This window comes from Ctenocephalides felis, unplaced genomic scaffold (assembly GCF_003426905.1).
Source record: "Ctenocephalides felis isolate EL2017-DRISC unplaced genomic scaffold, ASM342690v1 CF-g0.4_SCAFFOLD_00035, whole genome shotgun sequence".
Classification (NCBI taxonomy): Eukaryota; Metazoa; Arthropoda; class Insecta; order Siphonaptera; family Pulicidae; genus Ctenocephalides; species Ctenocephalides felis.
Window position 1 is genome coordinate 1 of NW_020536189.1, and position 26567 is coordinate 26567.

The following is a 26567-nucleotide window of genomic DNA, read 5'->3' on the forward strand; positions in this document are numbered from 1 at the left end:
CTCCGAGAATATATAGCTTTTCGGGCAAAGATGTTATGAAAGATTCTACCTGGTTTATTATCAATGATGTTAGTTTTTATATTTTCTTGCATGATCCATAAATTAAACGAGAATAAACATATTTGGTTATTCTGAAAGCAATTTACCTTTCTGCTAAGAATGTCGTTCATGGTCAACATGCACTTGATGTGCTGTGGTTGCGGATGTCGTCCATGGACGATATATTGTATTCTAGTAGTAAATTCTAGTTTATTAAAAATTTTAATGTTTCAGCACATTTATTTATAATTATAGAAAAATTTAAAATATATCGATGTCCTGGTCAACTCAATAGCGTACTAACGGGCACGCTCTTCTATACAGCAGCGGCACACGTGCTTTTTCATATAGGGTTTTATTGAACATTTTTTGAATAAACATTTTCCTTACTTATAACACTTTTTGAAAAGTATTAAACACTTTGTAAAAAGTATGTAAAGTATGTACCAATCTTATCTATTTTTGTATGTATTCAACAGAGCGAATTGCAAACCAATTCTTTAATATTAAAGTAATAATTATGTTCATATAAAAGTTTTAAATATTTGCTCTCTATATTTTGTAACCTCGTACATTTGCTTCTGTGCTAAGCATTAGGTTTGTACAAACATATCGAATTTATTGAATTCGAAACAGTTGAATTACAACTAAAAGCATTCAAACTCGGATTATTATTGCCTAATAGTCTTCAACTAAAACTCATTTTTGTACATGTTTTAGTATGGTAATGTTTCTCAAGTGGTATCCCATAAGAAAGTAGTTAATAGAAAATATTTGTTATTTATTGAATCATTGTTGTTTTTGCGCTGATTTTATGTTTTTCACACGTGCTTTCGGTACAATTAGAACCTCTACTTGCCTTAGTCGTGCCACATAAATAACTATATAGAAGTTAGGTTGGGATTTTTTTGGTTGATATAAAAACTAACTTTAGTTTTATAAAACCATTTCAGTTAATATAGAAACTAACATCATCAGTTATGTTTTTAGTTACTAAGCCGAACATTTTTGTTAGAATAAGTCCTAAAATCAAATAATAACTTCACAAATTAATTGCAACTCGTCGCAAAGAAAGGTTGATGGAACTGTTCAAGCAGATAAAGACGTTGTTGGTTACATTTTTGGTTATTAAAATTTGAGCTAACACACTATAAATTGTATTTAACCAGTAGTTTTTTTTTTCATTTAAAAAAAATATCAACAGAAAGTCTTACATTAAACCGGCACGAGTGAAAATTTTTGCACCGATTCCACTTAAGCTGCTAAATTTAAAATTCAAGCTTCTGACACAACCTAGACAAATTCTACCATTTATAAGTCCCTAAAAAAACAAAAATTTTTTACTTGCTTTTTGATTATTTTGTTCCACAATGTCGTACAGCGTCAAAATTGTAAACATTTACTTGCTCAATAAAATGTTTTTATTTAACAGTACTATGATGTAATTATTAATCATCAGAAAAATAAGCCGTGATAAGGTACGACTTCGACGGTTGTACGTCTTGAACAGCCTTACCTAATGAAAATTATTATAAAACTATGTTGATTATAGATGAAGTTTACAATTAACTTTATGTGTCAAATTTAAATTCATTCACATATAAAGATGTATAAAACCAGCAGCAATATAAATTATTAGACTAATAAATGATGTTCATAAGTTTTGTACGGGGTAAGGTTGTGCTTTATATTCATGGTGTAATAATAATTTTGGGACATTTCCCATAAATGTAAAATTGGATTTATAATGAAACTCTTGTTGACTTATTTGTTTCACTAATTTATTTACTTATGATTTAGTTATACATAACTTAATCTGTTTTGCTTTAAATTTATTATTATTTATTTGATTTATTTAACTGGTTTCGCGAGTTACGCGGGTACTTTCTTATGTGTTTTCTTATTGACGCTTAAACTTGTACTGAAAATATACCTAATATTTTTGGGTAAATATTTTTAATTGCCCTGTATGAAGCGAACAGCTTTGTGCTTGTGCGTTGTTGCATTTTTTGTACATTGGAGCAGCAATTCGCTCCAAATTTTTTAAACACTTGCTGATAATATTAGTCACTGTTTCCAACGTTATGATCTTGAAAGAACTCGTAAACAATTATATTATTCCCTATCTGACAGGCCTCAAAAAGTCGCATGGCATGGGTCAGTTTACGTGGTGAACTTAATCACAATGCCTACTGCGACGCTTGGCATTCCGCCTCCGCGAGCAAGGTGGGTCTCGCCGGCAGCTTACTAAGTCATCAGCTGTTGAAACAAGAGAGGTATTCTTGTGACAATCGCTTTGTACTACTTTGCGTGGAAGCTACGACACAGCTTGCACGAAGGCGTAGATCTGCTGACGAATTCTATGGAAGGTAATTAATTGTTGAATAATTTTGTAGTTAATGATTTGTAGATTTATCTTATATAATCGGTTTGGAGCGAGTTGAGGTTTGTGTCTTCCGAATCAAGCTCATAACGAAAATTTGTCAATGATTGAGTTACTCTTCTAAGCTATCGGATGAAAAATATGAGTTTATTTATATAAGAAAAACGTAGGATAGATTGGAGCTTAAAGGTCAGTTGGTAAAAAGGTCCTACGCCGATATCTCTAAAATAAGTAAAGTTAAAATTTTTTAACAACAATATTTGAAAGTAGACATGTTGAAGCAGTTCGAGATTCTCGGCATTATGGACAAAGCTAATACGTTTGTAATTCTAACTATGGATTACAGAGACATATGGAGCTACTTTTGAAGTATTTCACTTTGTTGATGATTTTATTATTCTTTGTTCACGAGCGGGATAAAAGCGAAAAACCACCATTTTATTTTTAAGGAAGTTTTATGGAATGCTGTATAAAGTGTAGGCCATATGCAAGCTTTTCTAGAGTTTATAAAAAAAAACTGGCAAACCGAGCTTAAAAATAACAATACGTCTTATGAACCAAATGAATATTCAAAAATTGTATTCAGGTATCGTAAACTAAACAACCGTGCTTAAAAGCAAAAGATTAACAATAAAAAATAAATTTTATTACAGAATTGACAATGTGGCCTTTTATCTCGTGGTAGCAATTTCGACCAATTTAGACGATGGCTTTACTTTCAAATATCGTTGTTAGTAGAGGAAGTCCCGTAACGCCGGACGGCCCTCATGCCGGACACTCTATTTAACACGCATTATTTAAGCGAGTATAAATCTTTTTATTTCAAAATACAAGTGAAAGGGGCGAGGGGGCACACAGGTGCAGGATCACGCGCCAAACCCACCTGTGATGCATCCGGCCACGGTGAGAGCAACCCTTTGCTATTTTAGGCGCAAAATCACGGCTCCACTTAAATATCAATTAAGTAATTCTAGTATATTTTATGCAGATACATTTAAGTGGTATGCAAAAGGGTGGATGAATAGTGATTTTTTGCAATATCAAAGAATATTTGTCAAACACACATGTGCAGACATTGCAGGGTATGGAGATGGCTACATATGTGTTATTTTGAAATGTCCGGTACTAGGTGCTACTTTCTAAAATTATATTTTGTGTTACCAATGTTTGATTGATAGTATTGATTATTTTTAGCGAAGGTTGCGTTTTTGTTAATAAAGTTTGATTTCTAACTTTGTTATCTACCATAAGTTATAATTTAATAAACATTTCGTAAAATATTTTTTGACTTATTTGTAAATAACCTTAGGTGTCCGTCACTCTGGGATTTCCCTCTAAATTCCTAAAACTCGTTCTTGAGATAATGAGGGCTATTTTACCAGCAGATCTTTAAACTCTACTCCACCCTATATACGAGATGTGTTCAAAAAGTACCCGGAATTACTAATAATTAAATTTCGCGGGTCTGGAGTGTCTGATTGTCAAAATTTTTTTTTTATTGTGTTGGTATACATGCCCCTAAAGTATGATGAAATTTTCAGCTATATTCACTGTTTACTTTGTCTGTGGTAGTCGCTAAGGTTCGACGTGTTTTTCTGAGCTCGGCGATTTTTACAATGGAAGAATTGAAAAGTCAAAGAATTTGTATTAAATTTTGCGTAAAAAATGAAATAAAGTGTTGCAAAGTGCAAAAATTCACCAGATATGGCTCCGTGTGACTTTTTCCTATTCCCAAAGTTGAAGAGACCCATGAAAGGACGGCGGTTTTCCTCGATTGAAGAAAATCGCTGAGAGTGCTCAAGGACATATCAAAAAGTGAATATCAAGGGTGCTTCGAAAATTGGAAAAACGCTGGCATAAGTGTATTATATCTGGGGGGGACTACTTTGAAGGGGACCACATTAATGTAGACGAATAAATAAATATTTTTTTGAAAAAACGAAAATTCCGGGTACTTTTTGAACAGACCTCGTATGTACCTACAATATGAAAGAAACTTTACGATATTATTATAATTCTAGCTAATAATCCAATGTTGATTGTTATTAATATATTAAAAATTGTAATCATCTAATACATGAAAAAGCAATATAAAACTAATTGATTTATATATTGACTTTTCAGTGCAAACAGAACACATCACGTCGATGCCATATTGAGCCAGGAGGAATACGAAAAACTACTCAGTACTATATTGGATGATAGTGCCCTTTAATGATATTATATAGTCGTTACCTAGTTAAGGTATATATTAATAATTGTTGACTGTGACTAATTTATTGAAATCAAAATTTATTTAAGAAAAATTAAAACTATAAGAACATCGACACATATTAATTGTAGTGCCATAATCGTTTAACGAATAACATATAATTATCGAAATAATTTAGAATATTTATCGAAATGTTTTACATTAATGTAGATCTATACAGTTAATATGTCCAAAGCCTAATTATAATAGCGTTCTATTAAATAATTTATTTATTAAATTTCAATCTATTATAGAGTATGATAAAGTATTATTATTAAGAAAGTGTGGTTTAAGAGCTCTCTAGCAACCACATTCACAACTGCCAATTTCAAATTTGTGAATTGTATTTTTTATATAAGTTTGGCTTCAATATGTAATAAATGTATTTATGTTTAAAATGATAGTGAATTAAGTAATGTTATCACGTGCATTTAATTTATATATAGGAATTATGAGTTTAGTGAAAATTTGAAAATTATGCAATTACTAATGACAATAATAAGGTACTTATTAATATATTTAACAATGCTTTGTAAAAGCTTTTAAATTGTACATAAATGCATATTAAATACAGAGTTTACAATTAAAATTATATTGTTTTACAGTACCTGCATATTTACCTTTTAATTATAGTATACATGCGAACGATTCTCAGTATATTTATATCACCAGAATCATAATATAAATATAAAAAAAATAATTGTCAGCAAAGAATTAAAGTTGTGACAGAACTAAATACACTTTAGTTCTTCACATACTACTTATGACTGGTCTATATTACCTTTGAAGGATTGAAGGAATGATTCCAAGTACTACCTTGGATTAAATTATTAAGTTTGTTTTTGTAAAACAATCCTATTGGCTAATTTTATGTTTTCTTGATGATTCATGTAATTCGAATGAGACCAAATTTGTAAAAAGTATGCGAGCTAATTTTTGACCTTTTGTCGATTTTTTTGCAAAAACGGCCCGACCGAGTACAAAAATTTAAAACTCATTAGCTGCAACATCGTAAGGACCAGCGTGTGTTAGTTTAGCGCGAAGATTGTTCAAGCCATCTCTTTGTAATAAGCAAAATAGCCTCTCACATAAATAAGTTCTAACTTTTATTTTCTATTTCACGCAATTAGAAAACTAATTTTTTCACTACCTGGCAGAACTGACAGTGGTAATTTTTATAGTATACATTTCATAGTAATATCTATATTATATAATAAATTTTATATATTATATTTACTTATTATATTACTTGACATTGCTTATTTTATCATAATAACTATAATACAATTCCAATCGATAAAATAATCTTTTGAACTATGAGACTATCCATGTTTTTTTTATCGTATGATTTTTGAATCGATTGATATTTTAATCGATATATATCTATGTGTGTTTTTCTGGGTTTAATCGATTTGAAATTATCCATGCGTTTTTATACAAGTTTTTATCGATTAGAAAATATCAATTTAAAAAAAAAGACTTTTCTCATTGTGTTGATATACAAGTTTTAATTGATTTCAAAATATCAATTTGAAAATATAGACTATTATTCATGTCTTTCTATATAAACGAAAAATTAAAAAATTTGAATTTTTTGAACACACACACACAAGCGTGCGCACATACACATACAACAATATGGGCAATCCGATTCAACCACGATAGCTCGCCGGATTGCCCATATTGTTTGGGCGAAATCGAAGATGCTGAGCACGTGTTCTTCGTGTGCCCGCGATTTGGTGCTCTACGGGATGATGTGGAGGAGACATTGAGACGCACAATTACCCCAGGTGATGTTGTTGAAGTGATGCTGACAAGTGATGCTGCTTGGAACGCCATAGACAGATTTGCGAGAGACGTTTTAATGGACCTGCGTTCTATAGAGAGAGAAAGGGCGAATGGGACTTCGCCTATTTAAAGATAAGTATAATATTTATGAATTTATATCATTGATTTAACAAGTTGAGAATTTATATCATTCTAGATCCTCCCCCCACGAAGTAATGCCTAACGGCGGTTTCCGTGGGGACCAGAGGCAAGGGCAAAGCGGAGGTTTTAGTCGGTATTATACCAGGGCGGTATCGAGTCCGACATACCCAGACAGAAGACCGGTCTGGGATGCGTAAAAGCATTTCCTTCGCTATACAAAAAAAAACATACACATACATCCATTTTTTCTAAAGTATGCCAAAATGTTCATATGGCTTAGAAACGTAAGATTATGTAAAAAAACATTAAATTTCCATTATTATAAACTTTGTTAATAAATCGAAATCAATCATATAAAACTTTTAATATGCAAGGCTTTTTTTTTAAAAAAAATAAATTCGATAGTTTATCGAAATCATCATAATTTCATATTAGCTTTCAGATTTCTGAGTGCTAGTATAAAATGCTATTTAATACAATAAATTTTGAGACATAAATGTGATACGATTGTTACACATTGTAAATAACAATTGTGCTGAAAGGAATTCTATTCGTTAAGCGAATTCTTTATGTGAATAGTGTTTTGTTATGAATACATACATTATATACAACCCTACAGGAAATTACAAATTTCTCAACAAATATTAAGATCATAACTTATTCATATACGAGTAAAGCTCAGCTAAATTCTTGAAATCATATAAAAACTAGTGCCATACTAGGTGTATGGCATCGTGTCTTAAAGCAAATTTCTGGTACTTCCCGTACCGTAACGAAATGTTCGAGGAACAATAATTGTTTTCAAATAGATTATTATAAATACTGTAACATTGTCTAAAATTTATAAAAATTATATAAACTAAATTACGAAGTTAATATTACTTGTTTGAAGTATATAAGTGAGCTTTAGAACTTTGGCCAGAATTAAATTTAAAATCTGAATTATTTACACAAAAAAATCGAAAAAACATTGAAATAAAATAATCCAAATGCAATTGTTTTGTCAACATAAACAGAAAGTTTTTTGAATAATTCAAATCGGATGCTTAGTTCTCTCTGCTATAAAAACTGCTATTTTTTGTACATTTTGCTCTATATCTTCGAAATGGCTGGAGCTGCCCTCGCCGAATACTATTCACCATTTTTCCCTATCATTACGATCATTCAAATCAGATACTCCGTTCTCTCACAAACTCCATTTCTATATTCTGCACTCTTTGCTCCGTATCTCCGAAACGGCTCGATCCACCTTTGCCAACAATTAAACGCCCGAAAACGTGAATAAAAACTGTATCGCATACAGCAAAAATATTCATTTTCGATTTTCGGCCCATTACTATAACTTTCCCTACTGGAAGTTAATAAAAAACAAATATAGGTTTAATAAATATATTAAATCGAACACATTTGAACAATAATTCCTTAGAAACTAGGCATCTGGAAATGGTTTATTTCTTATTCGAAATATAGAATAATTTTTTGATTCATTATAAATTAATCGAAAATCAGTTTTTATTTTAATATCAAAATTGTAATCTTTAATCCTTCTAAACCGTAAAATGCTATTTAGATTTTTGAGATTTACATGATAGAAAGCCTTGCACATTCTTATAAGTAATTCTGTGGATGTATCGTTGTATACAAAAAAATTTAAGTTGCACGTAAAAAGCATAATTGCGCGGGCGTTTCAATCTAAATAAATTTTAAAACGCTTTACTCTAAAGACTTCAATCTGTAATAATTGGTCAGAAAAGTTACACAGGTTTTTTTTCATTATTATGTAAACTTGAATTCTCAACGGTAGCTCTTGATCTATGTGATGACGGAACTGTCATTTCCAAAGCCCACATTTTATATGAAACAATAAATAGAGCGTTCAAGTAAAAATCACTTCAATAAGTTGCGATGCTAGAACTTAGACCATTTTCTGTTGCACACTAAAATGTTCTATTCTCTATTCACACACACTATGCATATAACAAGTGCTTATAAAAACTTTAACATTTTATTTTTGTTTTTTCCCAAAAAATGGGTCATTAAAAAATGACAAAAATTTAATAGAATTCAACAAATGGTCTTTTATATAAATTTTTAGTAACGATACATTAAAGTTATTATTACAAAACTAGCTTATTATACTAGTATATAACACTTTAAGCAAATTTTGTAATTGATCCACATTGACAGTCTATTGTATCGTACACCGACCATCGCTGTTGGTGCCTGATCGTATCAGCAGCTTTCCCAGACCAAATCCAGATGACGCCGAACTCGGTCCTTCTGAATCTCCAAGAGAACAAGTCTTGGTACGCATGATCATCAGATCAGTTCGTATCGAGGGGCGTCTAACATTGGGGGCAACTACTCCGCAAGCGTCGCTTAGCCGACGCTTTATGCTTAAAGTACACTTCTTAGATTTGCCAGTTGGAACATGTGGTGGCAGCGTGCACGGACTTCCAAACGCAGTGTTGACACGCTTATGATGGTTGGGGGCCATTTCTAATGGAAGATTAGCCACAACAAACAATTCGTAAAATAAATCATCAACGTGTAGATTCTTCTTGGCGGATGTTTCAACAAACACGCAACCTGAGTCTTGTGTAGAACAATATGATGATGCTTCTTCAGGGGTAACAGTTCTGGAAAAATCATGATACATTATCTAATGTCCTAAAATGTAAATATAGTATTTTTTGGATTTTATGTCAATGAGATAATTTTTATATATTTTTTTAAAAAATATATGCGTTAAGTTTATTTATTATCAGTTATGATCGAACAAGTTTAAACCAGATATATTACAAATAGTATTGTTTCAATATTATTTGGAATACTAAATCATCTAAATATCTTAAACTTTCATGTTTTAAAGGTATATTTTGATGGTACTTCGAGAAGTACTATGGACAATAGGGTAAGGCGGTGCACAAAGGTCCAATTTTACTTTCAGCAATTATATTGTGAAAACCATACGAATAATATCACAACAAGTTACACATATCAAACTTATCTGGCTACGTTCAGTATAAGTCCCAGCTAATTCATAAAATGTATTTTATGCTATTTTTTTTTTTTTAAAAAAAGTTAACCAGGTCCATAGGCAGGGTAAATTTGAACGTTCAGCAGGCAAACAGGTTTAATTCCTTATTTGATTTGCTTATGGAAATAAATAAATATATAAAAAGATATTACCATGTTTATAAAAATATATTAAATGTTGATTATAAAACTTTACAAAATCTCACGACCATTTGTTTTTATCAAATTCCCCCAGGCTCCTTGATTCTCATACGCCATTTTTGATTTTTTACATCTTTGCCAGGGTAAAGGTTCGGTTGGTCCTTTTCACCCCTCCTCCAGGTGTAAGCTTATATAGAAGTTATTTAAAAAACTGTTGAATTTATTCTAAAATTATTATCTTATAAAACAATTGAATAACGTATACTAAAAAATTATATTAAGGTCTCGCAAACTAAGCAACAGTGCTTACAACTCACAACCAAAATGGATAAAAAGAAAGAAAATACTTTTGTTATGGATTTTTATACATTGACGTTCTTTCCCTATAGCAACTGCATAGGATTCAAGATGATGGCTGGTTAAACATTCTTTCCCACGACTTTCAAATATCGTTGTTAAACAATTTTTAATCGTACTGGTTTTCGAGATATAAGAACCATTTTATCCGCGGTTGTTTAATCCCCGCGCTACCCTATAAATATTTTTCGTTACAGCAAAATTATTTATATTATTAGGAAATTTATTTAAATTATTACGTTCTGTGGCAAAACATAACATAAGCACATAATAGATGGAATAACTGTGAACTAGGTACTAATGTTATATTAACCCCCACCAATATGATTTACAAATTTTTTTATTAATATGCCAAGAACGTATCGTCTAAAATCTATCTCGGAACCTGTTTCAGCGCAATTAAAATAACTTCAAAAATACACTTCATTCAAAGTTTTTTTTTATTAATAATACCATATGAAACGCAGCGACATTCATATGCGCAATAAAAATTCCATAGTAAAAATGCATATCATACAATATTGAAATACTTTACGCCAGAGCACGCAAGGATGGTAGTAAAATTGAAATCCTGCAATGATGTATGGATTACGCAATGGATCAGGAATTTCATGATAATGAAAATGTCTATAATATTTATTATAACTGATCTATTTGAATTATTGTTTTTATAATGTTACCTCATGTCCCGGTCGCACTTATTGCCAGCTATAACCATTGGAACACGAGGAATGTTACGCTTGGAACGTCCACTGTTGGCAGATGTACAAGCGCTTAGTTTAGTTTCAAGAATCTGCTCCCGAAGACGTATAACCTCCTCGAAGGACTCCCGACTATCCATGCTAAATACAAGCACAAACAGATCACCTGCAAATACATTAAAATAAACTAGTTGGTATTGGTATTTTGCCAAAGTATTCCGAGTGGATTTATAACACTTAATTGAAAACGAACAAACCCGTTAACTTGGAGTATTTTCTAAAAGCAAATTTTTAAAAATCAATAATTTTTATGATTGAACTAGTTTCCATAGGACTTTATTGGTTCAGTTTAGTATGTTCATTAAGACCAAGTACTCTATCGTTATACCAAGTAAATTGTCTAATTTTAATTTTAACAAACGTCAAAAAAACTACTCATTTTCTCAAACGTTGATGCATTTTTAAAATTAAATTACTTGTCGTAAGGCCGCAGTATTTCAGTAAGTTCCATAAGACCATGATATATATCGCCAAAAAAAGTTACATAAAAATCGGCTTCAATTTTTTTTTTCATCTGTTAATTATAAGAAAACGGTTCAGTAGATTTTAACCTAAAACTAATCAGTATCATTCCCAACTAATATCTTTCGAACAGTTTTTGATTTTTTAAAATCGGTTCGGTAGTTTGAGGTTAAATGTGGACGAAAAGTTTAACACTTTTTTTTCAAATTACAAAGAAACGGCTTGGCAGATCGTCGCACAAAACTGACAAACGATAGTTCTCATCGAGATACATCAAATGGCTTTTAATTTTCGGAAATCAGTTCAGGCGTGTTTGAGAAAACGTCGATGAAAGGTCTAATTTTGACAAATGCCAAAAAACGATACCAATTTTTGCAAACTTTGACGAATTTTTAAAGTTAAACCAATTGTCGTAAAGCCGTAATATTTTAGTATGATCTAGAAGACTATGGTATCTACCGTCAAAAAAAATTAATAAAAATCGTGAATAAATTTTTTTAACACTATTAAAAGAAAACGGCCCGCCCGACTTTTACCAAAAACTAATCAGCACAATTCCCAACCAATATCTTTCGAAAGGTTTTTGAATTTTCATAATCGATTCAGAATTGTAGGCTAAAACGTGGACTTTAAATTTTTCACTTTTCTGCTATTTATAGAGAAACGTCTCGGCCGATCCTCACACAAAATTGATAAACGATAGTCCTCGTCGAGATACATCAATTGCCTTTTAAATTTTTGAAATCGATCCAGCCCTTTTTGAGAAAACGGCTATTTACGGCAAAAAATCTGTTGGTGCACACGCACACACAGAATTCGATCGATTCAGAATAGCTTGAAACGTCAAGAAAACATAAAATTAGCGAATCGGATTTTTTGATGAAAACATAAACTTCTCCTTCGGGAAGTTAATAACTAATATAATTATTAGTAGTTCATATTTTTTTTATAACCTAATATATTAACATCCACAATTATACTAAACCTTTAATTTAAACTTGTGCCCATGTGAAATTGTGCAAAAAAACAGAATAGATCTAAGAGAGAGTTTTACTTACGAAAACCTCAGTAAGTATAAATTAGTATGTATTAAAATTAATTATTAATCTTGAACAAGATTAGAGTAGCGAATAAGCGAGCAAACATAGTTGTCATATTGAAAAACTTAAGAAATAAACGCTTAATAGTCTAGCTAGCTAGACCTTGCTAAAATTACTCTGAAATATAAATAAATCTTTTCAAAACCCAAGTCTAATTGTAACAAATCGAATATACCCAATTAAAACATAAAGTTTAGTTACAACTATAACTATATGGGAGAGGTAAACAGTTAGTTAAACCGTCGGGATATCAGAAGTTCCTGGTTTGACATTCACTTCGCGCAGCCTGATTTCAAAGAGTCCAAATTAGAAAGACGTCCTTGGTAGAGTAAAGACAATCAATAGATTTCCTAATAACAACTTTGTTATTAGTAATAAGCAGTGCTTGATGCAGCTTATAAAACATATAATAGTTCTGATTACTTAACATCACAAACATAAAAAGATATAACTATATATAAGGTAGGATACTGCAAAAATGAGGAAAAAGAGTTACAAAACGCTAGTGACGAACAAACTGATTCTAGTTTTGTGCAAGAAGAAAGATAAGGTATGTAAATTTGGACGGCTCAGTACGGATAAAAAGATGGATTTTAAAGAATTCAATGTTGGAGAAAATAGAAAATAAAATAAAAAAACTTCAAAGTGCCTAAGAGAAAAAAATCTTAGAAACGCATATGATTGTGAAATGAATAGCAAGAAAACCTGAAAAAATGACATTTGCACAATATCATCGAAACAGAAATAGAAGGACTGAATGACAAGATAGAAAAATGCAGATAGTAGTCAACTTGAAAAAGAAATAAAAATGTGGAAAAATAAAGCTAATATCCAAACTGTAAAACCAGAGATTTGGTCCACAAAGTATAATATTAAAATTTAATTACAAATGTATTACTTAACTGTTTGTTTCAAAAATATCTTAAATTATTATTAAAGCATAATCCCATCATGACAGTAAAAAAAAATCCTGAGATGGTTTTCAAGTAATTCGTGAACGCTGATTCCGGAAAAAGTGGAACTTTAGTAACAGCTATAGGGATCATCGAATATATAAGTTATAACTCTTCTTGTCTTTTCTTTTTTTGGTGGTCTTTTATTCCATTACATGGAAGGTAAAAAATTTTGTTCTAGATTGATCTTGCTTAGTACGGATGATCAAAAACATTGAGATTATAAGGTATGGTCATTTACTTCTATTGTCTGAATTTATTCCATTAATATTTACTACATTGAATAATAGGTTGTGGTGATTTTATGATTTCAAATTTATAGCATTACTTGTTTCTTTGGGACACTGAATTAAACACACTACGCAATTTTGGCACATAGTATTAAGAACACATATTTCACCTTGATTGCTCGAATTTAATTTTAATATGGTCGATATACGATGTCTTATACGTAGTTCGATATAGGTTTTCGGTGTTTGTCAAAAATATATTCACAACATATGTATCAAAAAAAAGTTTTTAAATCATGCACACAACATATTTGGTCGGAGCTATATCAAAAACGCATACAAAACTCTTAGTTATTCGTTAAATTGCGATTATCAAAGCCGCAATGACTAATGTTAGTTACCGAAAACTAAAAAACTGGAGCTGTTACGAAAATACGAAATTTATATTTGAAATCAGCGTACAATTCTGAATACATTTGAACAAAATAACTCAAGAAAAAAATAAAAGTGTCATTTTTGTCACGCAGTGTTACCTCAGACAATTGATTTGATTGAATTCAGAAAAAGCTGTAATTCTTTCATGTAAATTCTAACTGGTATTATTTATACCTATCGTTTATTTCCCTGTATTATGACCCTTCAATTCCTACCTTCATGGATACTGCGCATACGGTATGCTGTAAACGTGAAATTTAATTTAAGATTAGCATATATAGAGTGTAAGTTATTATAATAAGTTCAGTTTTCATATTCATGAGAATGAACAGAACGGAATACATATGTGTATATTGTGTATGTACACAGTTGTGCAATGTGGCCGTGGCGCGGAGATCAGTTCTGAAAGGCGGGTTAATTATCCCGAAAGCTAATGTTGTTATACGTTTGGCTACGTTTGTGTGCTTAATAGAGGCAAATGTGTTTCTCTATGTTAACACTGCCAAAGTTGAGGAGCCTTCATTACTGACATTTACGAGGTCCTAAGTGCATGAACTCGTTAAGAAGTACTTTAATTCCTTTCTACTGCAATTTTTCCGTAAATATTAATTAGGCTAATTTCTAAAAGTCGAATCATTACGTGCCACTATTTGATAAATAAACGTGAATTTATGCACAAATTCAACTTTACATTTAACTTGAATACCCTTGAATGTATACGCTATTGATGCTGCAATCATCTGTTAAATAATAATGAATGTTCCTGCATATATGATCAATATATCAATATATTGATTGATGTCAAATAATTTATCTTTAAGTTATATATATATATATATATATATATATATAGAGATTTAATAAATGTTTAATTTAAACTAAAATCAGATCGAATATTTGATAATGTAGTGAAATTCTACCATCGAGCAATTTTTGTTGACCCATGCCTAATATTTTATTATTCGGATTATTTATAAACAAGGCATACATACGATTTAACCTATTAGGTAAAGATAAATATAATCATATATTGCTTATGTTATTCTCTCTACCATAACTACAATAAACACTATAATTACGTTTACGCATTGTATTTATACCTGTGTGTCTTTGTATAACGAATACAAATAAACTTTGTATAACCATACAAAATATTTGATAACAATAATATATACATATATATACATATATATACACATATACATACACATATATATATACACACACATATATATATATATATATATATATATATATATATAAATATTTATATATATATTATATAAATATATATATATATATATATATATATATATATATATATATTAGCTGAGCCCTCTTCGTTGTGTTTTATTTTCAATTATAATTTGAACAAACATCTACCATTTTACATATCCTCCCATTTACCTGTCTATGTATGTATCTATCTACCTGTCTAACTATTTATCTGTTTACCTATTCACCTGTCTGCCTGTTTACCTGTCTACCAGTCTGCTAGTTTATCAATTACCAATTAATTAAAAAAAATAATTACTATAATAATTCTTACAAAATAGAGTTTGTGGTAAGTGGTTAAACATTTAGGAATATATGAGTTTTTTATATATTCATTATAAAAAATAGAAAAATAAAAATTAACCGAAAAAAATGTTTTTTAAAAGTCTTCGGGACGGCCAACCCCTACCACTTGGCTTCAATAAAAATATTGAAAAACCTGTCCGATAATTTCTATATTAAAATAGTATTGTTAAAAACTAAATAATTTACTATATTCACTTATACCTAAAGTATCTAAAACAAAATTATTATCAAGTAATTAGTTACTACTAGTACCCGAACTAAAACTTCTGCTAAAACTACAAACAATCATAAATGATAATGAACTTTCATAAAAAAAGTTAGTTTTTATTAGATAATGCAATTTGCTAATTTTAGTTTTTTTTAGGTTTTAAGTAAATTTCCCAAAAAAGCTGCATCAATTGTAAAAAATGATTCATTAAATTTATTGACACGTTGGTTAATTTTGCGTAACGATCGTTCAAGTCGTTTCTATAGAATTATCAGAAAAATAGAAACTGCGCTTACGTATAAAAAATCTAGAACGATTTTAAAAATTTATGAACCATTGGAAAGATATTACTTTAGATTGTGTTGATTAGTTGTTGGTAAAGATCGGTCGAAATGTTATTTATAATTGATTGTTAAGGTAGAGCCAATTTTGCTGTAAAATAGACGACAGTTATTATGACAACTCTATTGTATCCTTCTTTCTTAGTACCAAAAACTGTAAAACTATCTATTTGCTAAGCGATCAAGCGTATTTTAGATATAGAACGACATAAAGAATGCTATCATAACTTCATCTTTTTGATGCAAATTTTAAATTTTACAGTTTTTGGTACTAAGAAAAGAAGATAAAATAGTGTTGCCATAACGACGCTATATTATGGTTTATTTTACCGTTATATTTTGTTTATGGTTTTTATGAACATCTATATTTAAATTTCGGATAGTTTCAAAAAAATTCTAAATTCTAAACTCACAATTTCAAAGTTTGCTAAATTTTAATTTTTATTATTTAAATCGATTATTTGTATATATAGAAAAGTTTATGCAACTTACCTAAAGGCAAAATGTATGAGGATACACCAAGCTTTTTTTTAATTGATTGCTTGTTTTTCATTTATCAACTAAAAATAAAGCAATAAAAATATTCTCTAGTAACTAGAGTCTAGTTAGTACGATTTTAAACCAGTTTATTGGATTTGCTCTAAAACGTCTAAAACTTGAAAGATATTTAGATAAATAGTTTGGGAATATTCAGTTTCCTAAAACTCTGGGAAAAGTAAATGCTAGTTTTGGTAAATTCTAGGATTTCTAACTCTAATTTTGAAACTAAATTTCAGACGTTCATCATAAGTTCAGAAGGTTTCTACCACTAAATATAAGTTCATATCTTGTAAAAAAACAGCTGACCTATTAGTACTTACAAATAGTTATGGTATTTTAGAAAGTTATTATAAAAGAAAACTAACAATCGCAGAAAATGCATCCTGCCTATTATTTCTAGTAATCAATGTTGCTCACAAAGCATCATTTCGCAGAGCCTAACATGCTGCATGGTTAGATTTTAATTAATCCAATTATTTCCAGAGCTCAGACATAATACCGGCTAACAATCCTAGAACCGTCCACGTCACGCGTGGCACTCAAGCAAATTTAATTAAAGCAAAAAAGAAAAGATATTTATAATTGAAACACAAGCAATGAAAGTACATTGTAGTTTCACGACAAAAATTCACTTCGCTTTTTACTTGCAATGCAAGCACGAGAGAAAAATGAAATCGTTATCCGAGGGATGAAAATATAGAAGTATTCATTTTCAAATTCTTTATTATGTGGTTAGACTATACTGGTCTATAATATAATAATGGACTAGAATTTTAAGAGGGTATAGAGCGAAGTCGGCTGAATGTTTTTTTTTTTAAAAAAAAAACAATTTTTGAAAGTAGAGAGAGGGATTGATTCTTACTACGTCGCTATCACGATATAAAAAGCAACATTTGAAAACTCATAACAAAAATTTTTCTTTCGTTGTTAGTTTTTTTATTGTGAACACTGTTCTTTTGTTTATTATGTTAGTATAAAATGTGTTGTTATTTTTAAGTTGACTAGATTCAGATTTCTTATATAAGCTCTATAAAAGCTTACTCGTGGTTGGCGTAAAAAAACAATCTCAAGCTTTACCTTGGCAAGATGTAAACAATAAATAAATAAAGTTGAAGAAATCATTTTTTTCGAATTCTGTTTTAAATATTCAATTTGTTTTACATAAATTGACTCCGTTTTGTTGACTTGACTTCAAATATTTAAGTCATGTCAACAACAAAAACTGAAAAATACTATAATTTATAAAAACAATTGTGAAAATAATTTGGTTTCCTTATCCAAGCTGATATTATAAGTACTGTTTATGGAACCATTTGAAAATTAGCTTTTTGGTTCCTCATTTAATTGTTGTAGCAATCAGAATGATCAACAAGTCTTTTTCTGTATTTTTTGGCTATCAATTTGATTGTTTATATACCTCATGGTCTATGGTCTATATACCTCATGCAGTCTTGTTGTAAACAGGCATGGAATAGTTTGTTGCATTTTTTATCGATATAAACTCTGCTGAACTAAAAATACAAATTCTGAGTTACCGTGATGCAAACTTTTATCCTGATCTGAAATCTGAAATCTTAAGTGAATATTTGATATCACTAGTGCTTGTTATCAAGCTATCCGAAGTGAACATCAAACCAATAGTATTTTACCACGTTTTTACCAGCCACTGCCAGTTCTAGCTGCGATTTATGATACTTTCCGAGAACTTTAGCTTCAATCCACTGTAATGAATACAATGTCCAGATTTATCCAAATGTTCTTGTAAAAGCTGAAATATTATTGTTGAGATGTCATGAACACAATGATACTAAAATTAATGATAAATTACTTCCGAACCAACTCATTAGATTACTACAATTATAACCTATAAAGTTAGAAAAATGTTACATTTGCCGGTACTTCTACTCAACAATAAATTCCCCACAGCCCAATTCTTCGTGTACCAACAATTTACATAATTGCAATGCTCCCACAATCGCTGATTATTTAGTTCACTGGTTACAACATATTAATTTCACTTCAATTGATTAACTTAAGTGGTAATTATAACTTCATAGATCAAAGGTACACAGTACTATACACTTAACTTATTTGGGCTTTTCGATATATAATTCAGAATACTTCAAGAGCATAATTTTATAATTCAGAATACTTCAAGAGCATTGATTTTATTATCATTTTCGACTAATTTACTATTTTATATATCTTATTACGTTTCAAGTTCACCCATGTACGATAATGTGTAATAATTTTTGTGTTTTCTGAATTATGTAAATATTTATCTTCGTGCAAAATAATCACAGGTTAGTAGAAACAAATCACATGGGCTAGTTGTTAAAAAGAATTATATACCGTTTCAAGTGAAAAAGTTTGGATGAAACATATAGTTTATAAGATGTGAGCACATGTAAATTGTATTACAGGAAACACCATTTCTATTATTTGTATTATAATATTAAATAAAATTCTAAAGAACAAGAGTTGTGGAATTATTTTTACTCGAATAGATAGTAGAATATGTACAGCGATCTTTATTTCGTAGTAATAAAATATGTAGATTTCAAGATTAAAAATACTATTACAACAATATGCTAGCTCCTCATACATACATATGGCACATACATAGATTTACTAATAAAATATACTTCTACTTCATTTTATTAAGGTAGATCGGGACTAACTTAATAACAATATTTTGAAAGTATAGATCAAAAGGTTTGTAACCAGCCATCGCCGTCGATATTCGGAGATAAACGGCCATGTTTGAAAATTTATAACAAAAGTATTTTCTGACGTTCCTATTTTTTGTTGTGAGAACTTTAGTTTACTAGGCATTTATAATATTTAGGTATACGTATATTTAATTGCTTCATGAAACGTATTATCATTTTTAAGTTAGATTTAATAGATTTTTTTTATATAACCCCTATAAATTTTAATGTGGGTAGGGTCAAAAGCACAAACAGAAACTTTACCTGACAAAAATGTGTTATCAATAAGACAAATACAAAAGAATAAGATAACATTTACAACTCTTTATTTAGAAAATCAGGCTTTAGCTAGTCAAGCACATCTATATTATCTGTACCTATGTTGATTATAGTGCACAAGCACATAATTTGCTTGTATGTCCAAAAATTGTAACTTATTGCTTTTTTGAGAAGTTTTGTAGATTGGTTATTTACTTTTTTGCTAATTCCAAAGCCAGATCTAATTGATTTGATTGAGTTATCACATCACAAGCGACTTTTGACACAAATTTTGACCATAATATTTTTTCAAACTTTGACGAATTTTCAAAATTAAACTACTACAAATTGTCGTAGGGCCGTATTATTTCAGTATGTTCTGTAGGATGCATGATTTATATAGTCAAAAAAGTTTGATAAAAATCAGCAAAAAAGTTTTTCAACAGTTAATTACAAGAAAACGGCTTAGTTGATCTTTACATAAAACTAATCAGAATCATTCCCAACAAATATCTTTCGAACAACCTTTGATTTTTAAAAGTCAATTCTGGATTGCGAGCTTTACACAAAAGTTTTACGCATTTTTGATAATTACAAAGAAACAACTATCAAACTAGTTATTTATTTGATACGTGTTGCGATGTAGTTCAATTGGACAGTGTAATTACTTGAGGTCAAATTGGACCTTTGTTCCCAGCCCTACCCTATTTGGAATTGATTTCCTTATCAACAAAACCTTTAGTATTCTTCAATTTTTATGTTGAAATTGAAATGATGCATTTATTAAAATGTAAATTATTTTTATAGGCAAAACAGATACTACAGCTGCTCAAAGAATGTGACTGTATCGCAACAGTCAATGAATGTATGTTAATTTTAGTTACATGAAGCTCTTCAAAAACAATCAGATATAATTGAAGCTGTGAAAACAATATATATTAATCTGTCTACTGTGTGGACGAATATTATAAAATCTATTAACCAGCAATTATTTTATTTCTCTAATGAAGGTTCAAGTCCTAAATGCTAATTACAATGACAAACTGATCATGTCGTATTCGAAGTATGACTTTATTACATTTTCGTTTTCAAATATTATGAATATTTTTAATGCTATTACAAATATATAATTCATAATTTATTATTATATAATTATGTACGACGGTTGAAATTGAAAAATGTGTGTATTACGATTGTTATCATCTTACTAATGAACATAATTCAAAATTGTTATATGATGTATTTATATTTAACCTAAATGTCATCTTAAATAATAGCAGAAAAGTTTTACTTCATTACATTTTTGTTTTCAATATTTTTAATGCTATTAGAAATATATAATTCATAATTTATTATTATATAATTATGTACAACGGTTGAAATTGAAAAATGTGTGTATTACGATTGTTATCATATTACTAATGAACATAATTCAAAATTGTTAAATGCTGTATTTATATTTAACCTAAATGCTATCTCGAATAATAGCAGAAAAGTTTTACTTCAATCGCGTGTGAACCTTAAGCGCACTCTTTTCTTTTTTTAATTTTCAAAAAAAAAGACATCTGATTATAGAAAACAATTCGTATATTAATTTCAATTTTGCTTAAATTCCAAAGCTCACTTATATGCTTGAGATAAATAACTTAAACTTTGCAATTCAGTTTATATAATTTTTAGAAATATGAGATAAGTACCTTATCATTCTAACGCGGTTAATTAAGTTTTGTTTATTCACTTTTTACGTAAACTTATAGAAATGTCATCGTCCAATTTATAAGCTCTTTTATTTTGTCTATGCATACAAATAATAAAAGTTACATTATTATAAATACTACTAATACTAGTATTATACTACATTTGAGAAAAATTTATATTTTTCGAACATTTCATTATAGAACGGGTAGTTCTAGCATTTTGCCTCAAGGGACGATGCCATACACCACTAGTTTATTTCTTATAACTCAAATTTCCTGTACTTGCATCAGATAATAAATGCTAATGTCATTGGTATTGAATAGCCTGCGATCGTATTATCAATTTAATATGTATTGATTTTTTTTTCTCTTTTTTAGTTTGAGACGCGATCTGAATGATGAGTTCTGACGGCTGACTTGCTACAGTTGCAGAGAGAAAAAAAAATTGTAAGTGTGAGAGCATTTCTTTAAAAAGGGGTTCTAATAATATTTTTTTCCTTTACAAAATATTTTGAGTTAAAAGAAGCTTTCGATAAGGCTATTGCGGAAAATCCTTCAAAAGTAGCAATAAGACTGTGGTCTATATGCTTTTCGATAGATTAGAACTAAAAATTAGCAACGTAAAACTTGAGAATGATGTAAAAAAAAAACAAAGGAAAAAAACAGAATGCTGGAAAGAAAACAAAGTGGAACCAATTGCGGTTAGAAGTAAGAGCAGATATAGTATCGTTCCGGTGAAGATAAATCCGCAGCAGATGTAGCAATAACGACAACTACGATGAGGTACAAAACGGTTAGTAAGCTAATGAGCCAAACTGGTGAACTAGTCCAGTCATTTGGTCGTTTCGCCGGTACAGTACTCCGGGAATTCTAAAAATTGGTAATCTTATAGATTTCGAGGTGCTCTTTACGAAAATCAACTTTGCCACCTCAAATTTGAACGGCAAGTTGCCGCCATATTGAAAAAATGGCGTCAAAAAACAGCTTTTTTTAAATATCTACTTTCTGGCTCATTCTACGATAAAAGTATATATGTACGAATTAAACTACAGAAAATTTCCTACAATTCTTTAGAAAACCGTTTTTTTGTAAAATTGATAGTTTGAGAGTACGGCCGCCTCAAAGTCTTTGCTGCTCTCGCCGTAGTATCAAATCTGTTCATATATGGCAGCACTTCGAACTTGACCACATTCTCACTAATAATTAATATTTTCAATGTTAAATTAAGCGAATAAGATCTAGAAATAAAATAATTCAAATATTTTTCTGTTTTTTTGCTGATTTTTTAACGCTTCAAGCTACTTGAAGCTATGAGGTGCTACTCAAGCTATAAGCATACTTATAGCTACTTTGCCATTGAAGTGTTAAAAAATATTTGAATTATTTTATTTCTAGATCTTATTTCGTTGATTTTTGTAAAGAGCACCTCAAAATCTATAAAATTTCCAATTTTCAGAATTCCCGGAGTACTGTACCGGCAACAGCCTTTTTTTGCACCAAATGACTGGACTAAACTGAATGTGTATTTTTCAAAAAGTTGGAAGACAGCGTCAGAAAGACGGATAAAGTATAGAAAAAAAGAGTCGATCATTCTCAATATAGCAAAGAGTAAGGGCAAGTGCAGAAAATACAAATTCACAAAAATTATATAGCAAACTCAAGACAGGCAAATAGAAAAATAGGTATAAAATATAACATGAGAACAAAGCATCAATACATATAAGTTCGATTTGTAATTTTATATAATGAAAGGCGGCATGTAAAAATAGAGTCAAAACACAACAAAATTGTCAGCGAATAGTAGTAATAAATTAAGAAATATTGATATCTAGAAATAGAAAGGTGCAGAACCAAAGATGCGTAGGGGGAAGTCCCCGAGTGCCGGACACCTAAGGTTATTTAAAAATAAATCAAAAAATATTTTACGAAATGTTTATTAAATTATGATTTATGTTAGATAACAAATTTAGAAATCAAACTAAATTAACAAAACCGCAATCTTTGCTAAAAAGTAATTAATACTATCAATCAAACTTTGGTAACAAAAAATATGATTTTAAACAGTGGCACCTAGTACCGGATATTTCAAAATAACCTGCATTGATCACATATGTAGCCATCTCCACACTTTGGAATATTCGCACATGTGCTTTTGACAAATATTATTAGATATTACAAAAGAAATCACTATTTAACGATGTTCTCAGCTGGAGCATTCATCATAAGATTTTCATCCTTTGACTAGGAAATACGAAAAATGGGGGTATGTTGTGACTGTTAGCACTCAGACAGAACAAAATTTAATAATTGAAATAAATTACATAAATTCTCACAAAAAATATCAATATGTTTACTGTCCGGCACTAAGGAACGACTTAGTGTCCGGTGCTAGGGGAGAAACATTTTCGTTGATTTGGTGGCACCTACTAAAATTGTTTAAACAATTTAATAATATTTTACCATTTTACGGATAACAATCAAGTACAACTTTTATCTTTCCATACCACTCAAATGTAAATGCATAAATATGCTAAAATTACTTCCATTGATATATAGGTGACGACGTGATTTTGCGCCTAAAACAGGAAAGGGTTGCTCTCGCCGTGGCCGTGTGCGTCACAGGCGAAGCTTGGCACGTGATCCTGTACCTGTTGGCCCCCATGCCCCTTTCACTTGTATTTTGTAATGAAAAGATTTATTCTCGCTTAAATAATACGTATTAGAGTGTCCGGCGTTACAGGACTTTCCCCTATATATGTAATTGACACACGAGGATTCAAAAATCAGATAAAGCTGAAAAAAATCTTTCTGACAATTTAGACAAAAGTTTTTATCACGATAAAGTTCATGGTCTAAAAAACATACTAAATTATAGTAAATGACATGTGGATTATATACGACATTTTATCAAAGATTGTAATAATTAGTAACGACTTTGTGAAGTCGGCAAGATTTTTTGCGGGCCTTTTTTTAACGGGAAAACCGATTTCAAAAATTTAAAAACAATTTGATGTAGCTCAATCTAGTCTCATTAGTTCTGCGCGGTGATCGGCCAAGCGATTTCTTTGCATAGTTAGCAAAAAACTGTATTTTTTTGTTTATGTTTTAGTCACAGATCCTGAACGATTTTTAAAAAATCAAAATCTGTTTGAAGGATGTCAGTTGAGTTCACGCCTATTAGTTTTTGATACAAATATTGACCAAAAGTTTGTAAGTAATTAAATGTTACGTAATTTCAAGAACTCAAAAACAATTCAATGAAACTCAGTAGAAATTCACGTTGATTAGATTTCATAAATTTTATTTGTATTACTTCACAAACTTTCTGTACTCACTCCAGATAATGAAGCGCTGATGTTATTTGTATTGAATATCGGTACAAATAACTTTGTACAAATTAACCAGTAGGTCGGGTATGCAGCATAGATTTTCATGTTTCATTTATTTCTTATTGTAAATAATTTATTTTTCTTTGTAGAACTCGTTATTATTGAAGTAATTCAGTTTTTGTTAGATCGAAGCTTCGAAATAAGCAACCGGTAAAATTTTTGATAATGCAGGTTTAAGAGTAAATAAAAAAATGCCATAAGGCGATCAAAAATGGTTATTAGATTATCAGATATTTTATAGAGATTTTAATAATAAGTACAACTGTAAGACATTGAAAATTTTAGATTATGGTGCTAAAAGTTACAGTATTAAGGTACGATGCCGTACACCAACAGTTATTTTCTTAATTTAAAATATACTCACAAAGTATTTAAAACGTAATTTTTATAATGAACAGATCATGCAGATAACTGCATATGAATTTAGTTGTATTTGAACGTGCCTAAAACAATACATATGCATTTTAGATAAATATTTGGACAAATTTCTGTTCGAAGCAAATCGATTGGTAACTCCAAACGTAGATGATATGGCGCTTTAAATCAAAAGGCAAAATTGGATCCTGATACAGATCTTACATTTTATTTATGACAACTTCAGCTTAAAAACGCATTTGTAGTTAATAATGAAATAATCGATTAATTTATTAAAATTGACAACTGTGTTAATTATTTAAAACTGCATATAATTAACACTAGTCAGAGAAATTAAATGAAAGTCCTTTAAATAAAATATAGTTATTGATGTCATTATATATTGGTTCTATTGTAGATGAATAAACATGTAATCTATCTTTTTTTTGCTATCGCTTTCGCCCAAATCTATCTCTACGCGTCATATATTGAACATTGAAGAAAAAACAAGACATTTGTTACAAACTAAAACCCTATCAGTATCGTTCCTGACACAGGTTTGATAGATTGCTCGCTTGGACTAGTTTGTTACCTTCGAATTCATCTACCCGTATCTGACACGGAACAGGCGCGCAAAATTGCTTCAAACCGCACACCATACTTTACTATTTACCACTATAACTGTAGCATGAAAATGGTTTTGTTTCGAAAATATTAAATATTATGTAGATAAATTTGAGAACCATGATATTGATTATTGGTATTAATAAATTTAAAGCAATGTTATCTATAAATATTTGGTCAGGCCAGTGGTTCTCAAAGTCTTCCAAACGGACCTTCAAAAGTCCATGACAATATTCAGGGGGTCCACGGCAGTGAATGCCCTATTTACTTATATTATACTATCTATATAGAAAATCATATACAATATTTAGAAATAAATCTAAAAAGTAAAAGTTTTTTTATAAAAATGTTTAAATTGTAGCGTAAGTAGATATTCGGTTTAAGGTAGCAATATGGTTGTATTTGTAAAACCCCAATTTGCTGATGATCAAAGGGTTTGGCAATATGTTTGCTTTTATTGAGAACATTATTTCTGGATTCTAAATATAAAAAACGATTTCATAGTTGTAAAAATAGATCTTCTGACGAAAAGAGATGTAAACTGAACATCATTAGCTGAAAGATGTAATATTAAACCTTACAAAATTGTTGCCAAATTATGATAATTAAACATTTATTTTTTGCTATAATTTGATAATTTATAAATTTTTTCAGAATTTTGAAATTTTTTAACCCAAAAAAATTACACAAAATGTGTACACAATATTAAAATCTCTATGAAATATCTGATAATTTGATGTACATAAGTCAAAGGTTTTGACATAGCGAAATTCGCTCATACGTG

At 29.9% G+C, this 26567-nt stretch overlaps 1 protein-coding gene across 1 annotated transcript; it reads right to left on the bottom strand.

Annotated features, from left to right (window-relative positions):
• Nucleotides 1-8790: 8790 nt before the first annotated feature.
• Nucleotides 8791-10998, bottom strand: LOC113363850 (dexamethasone-induced Ras-related protein 1-like). The gene is made up of 2 exons (XM_026606365.1): nt 10820-10998; nt 8791-9241 (listed from the first exon to the last, which is right to left on the bottom strand). Exons 1-2 carry the CDS (start codon nt 10978-10980, stop codon nt 8791-8793), a joined length of 612 nt encoding a protein of 203 aa, XP_026462150.1. The 5' UTR covers nt 10981-10998.
• Between the last annotated feature and the right edge of the window lie 15569 nt (nt 10999-26567).

Bases quoted from the DNA above. Each gene is read 5' to 3' on its own strand.
- LOC113363850 (XM_026606365.1), bottom strand. From the start codon at position 10,980: ATGGATAGTCGGGAGTCCTTCGAGGAGGTTATACGTCTTCGGGAGCAG. The intron at 9,242-10,819 runs GTAACATTATAA...TGATTTTTCCAG, and splicing joins AAGTGCGACCGGGACATGAG to AACTGTTACCCCTGAAGAAG.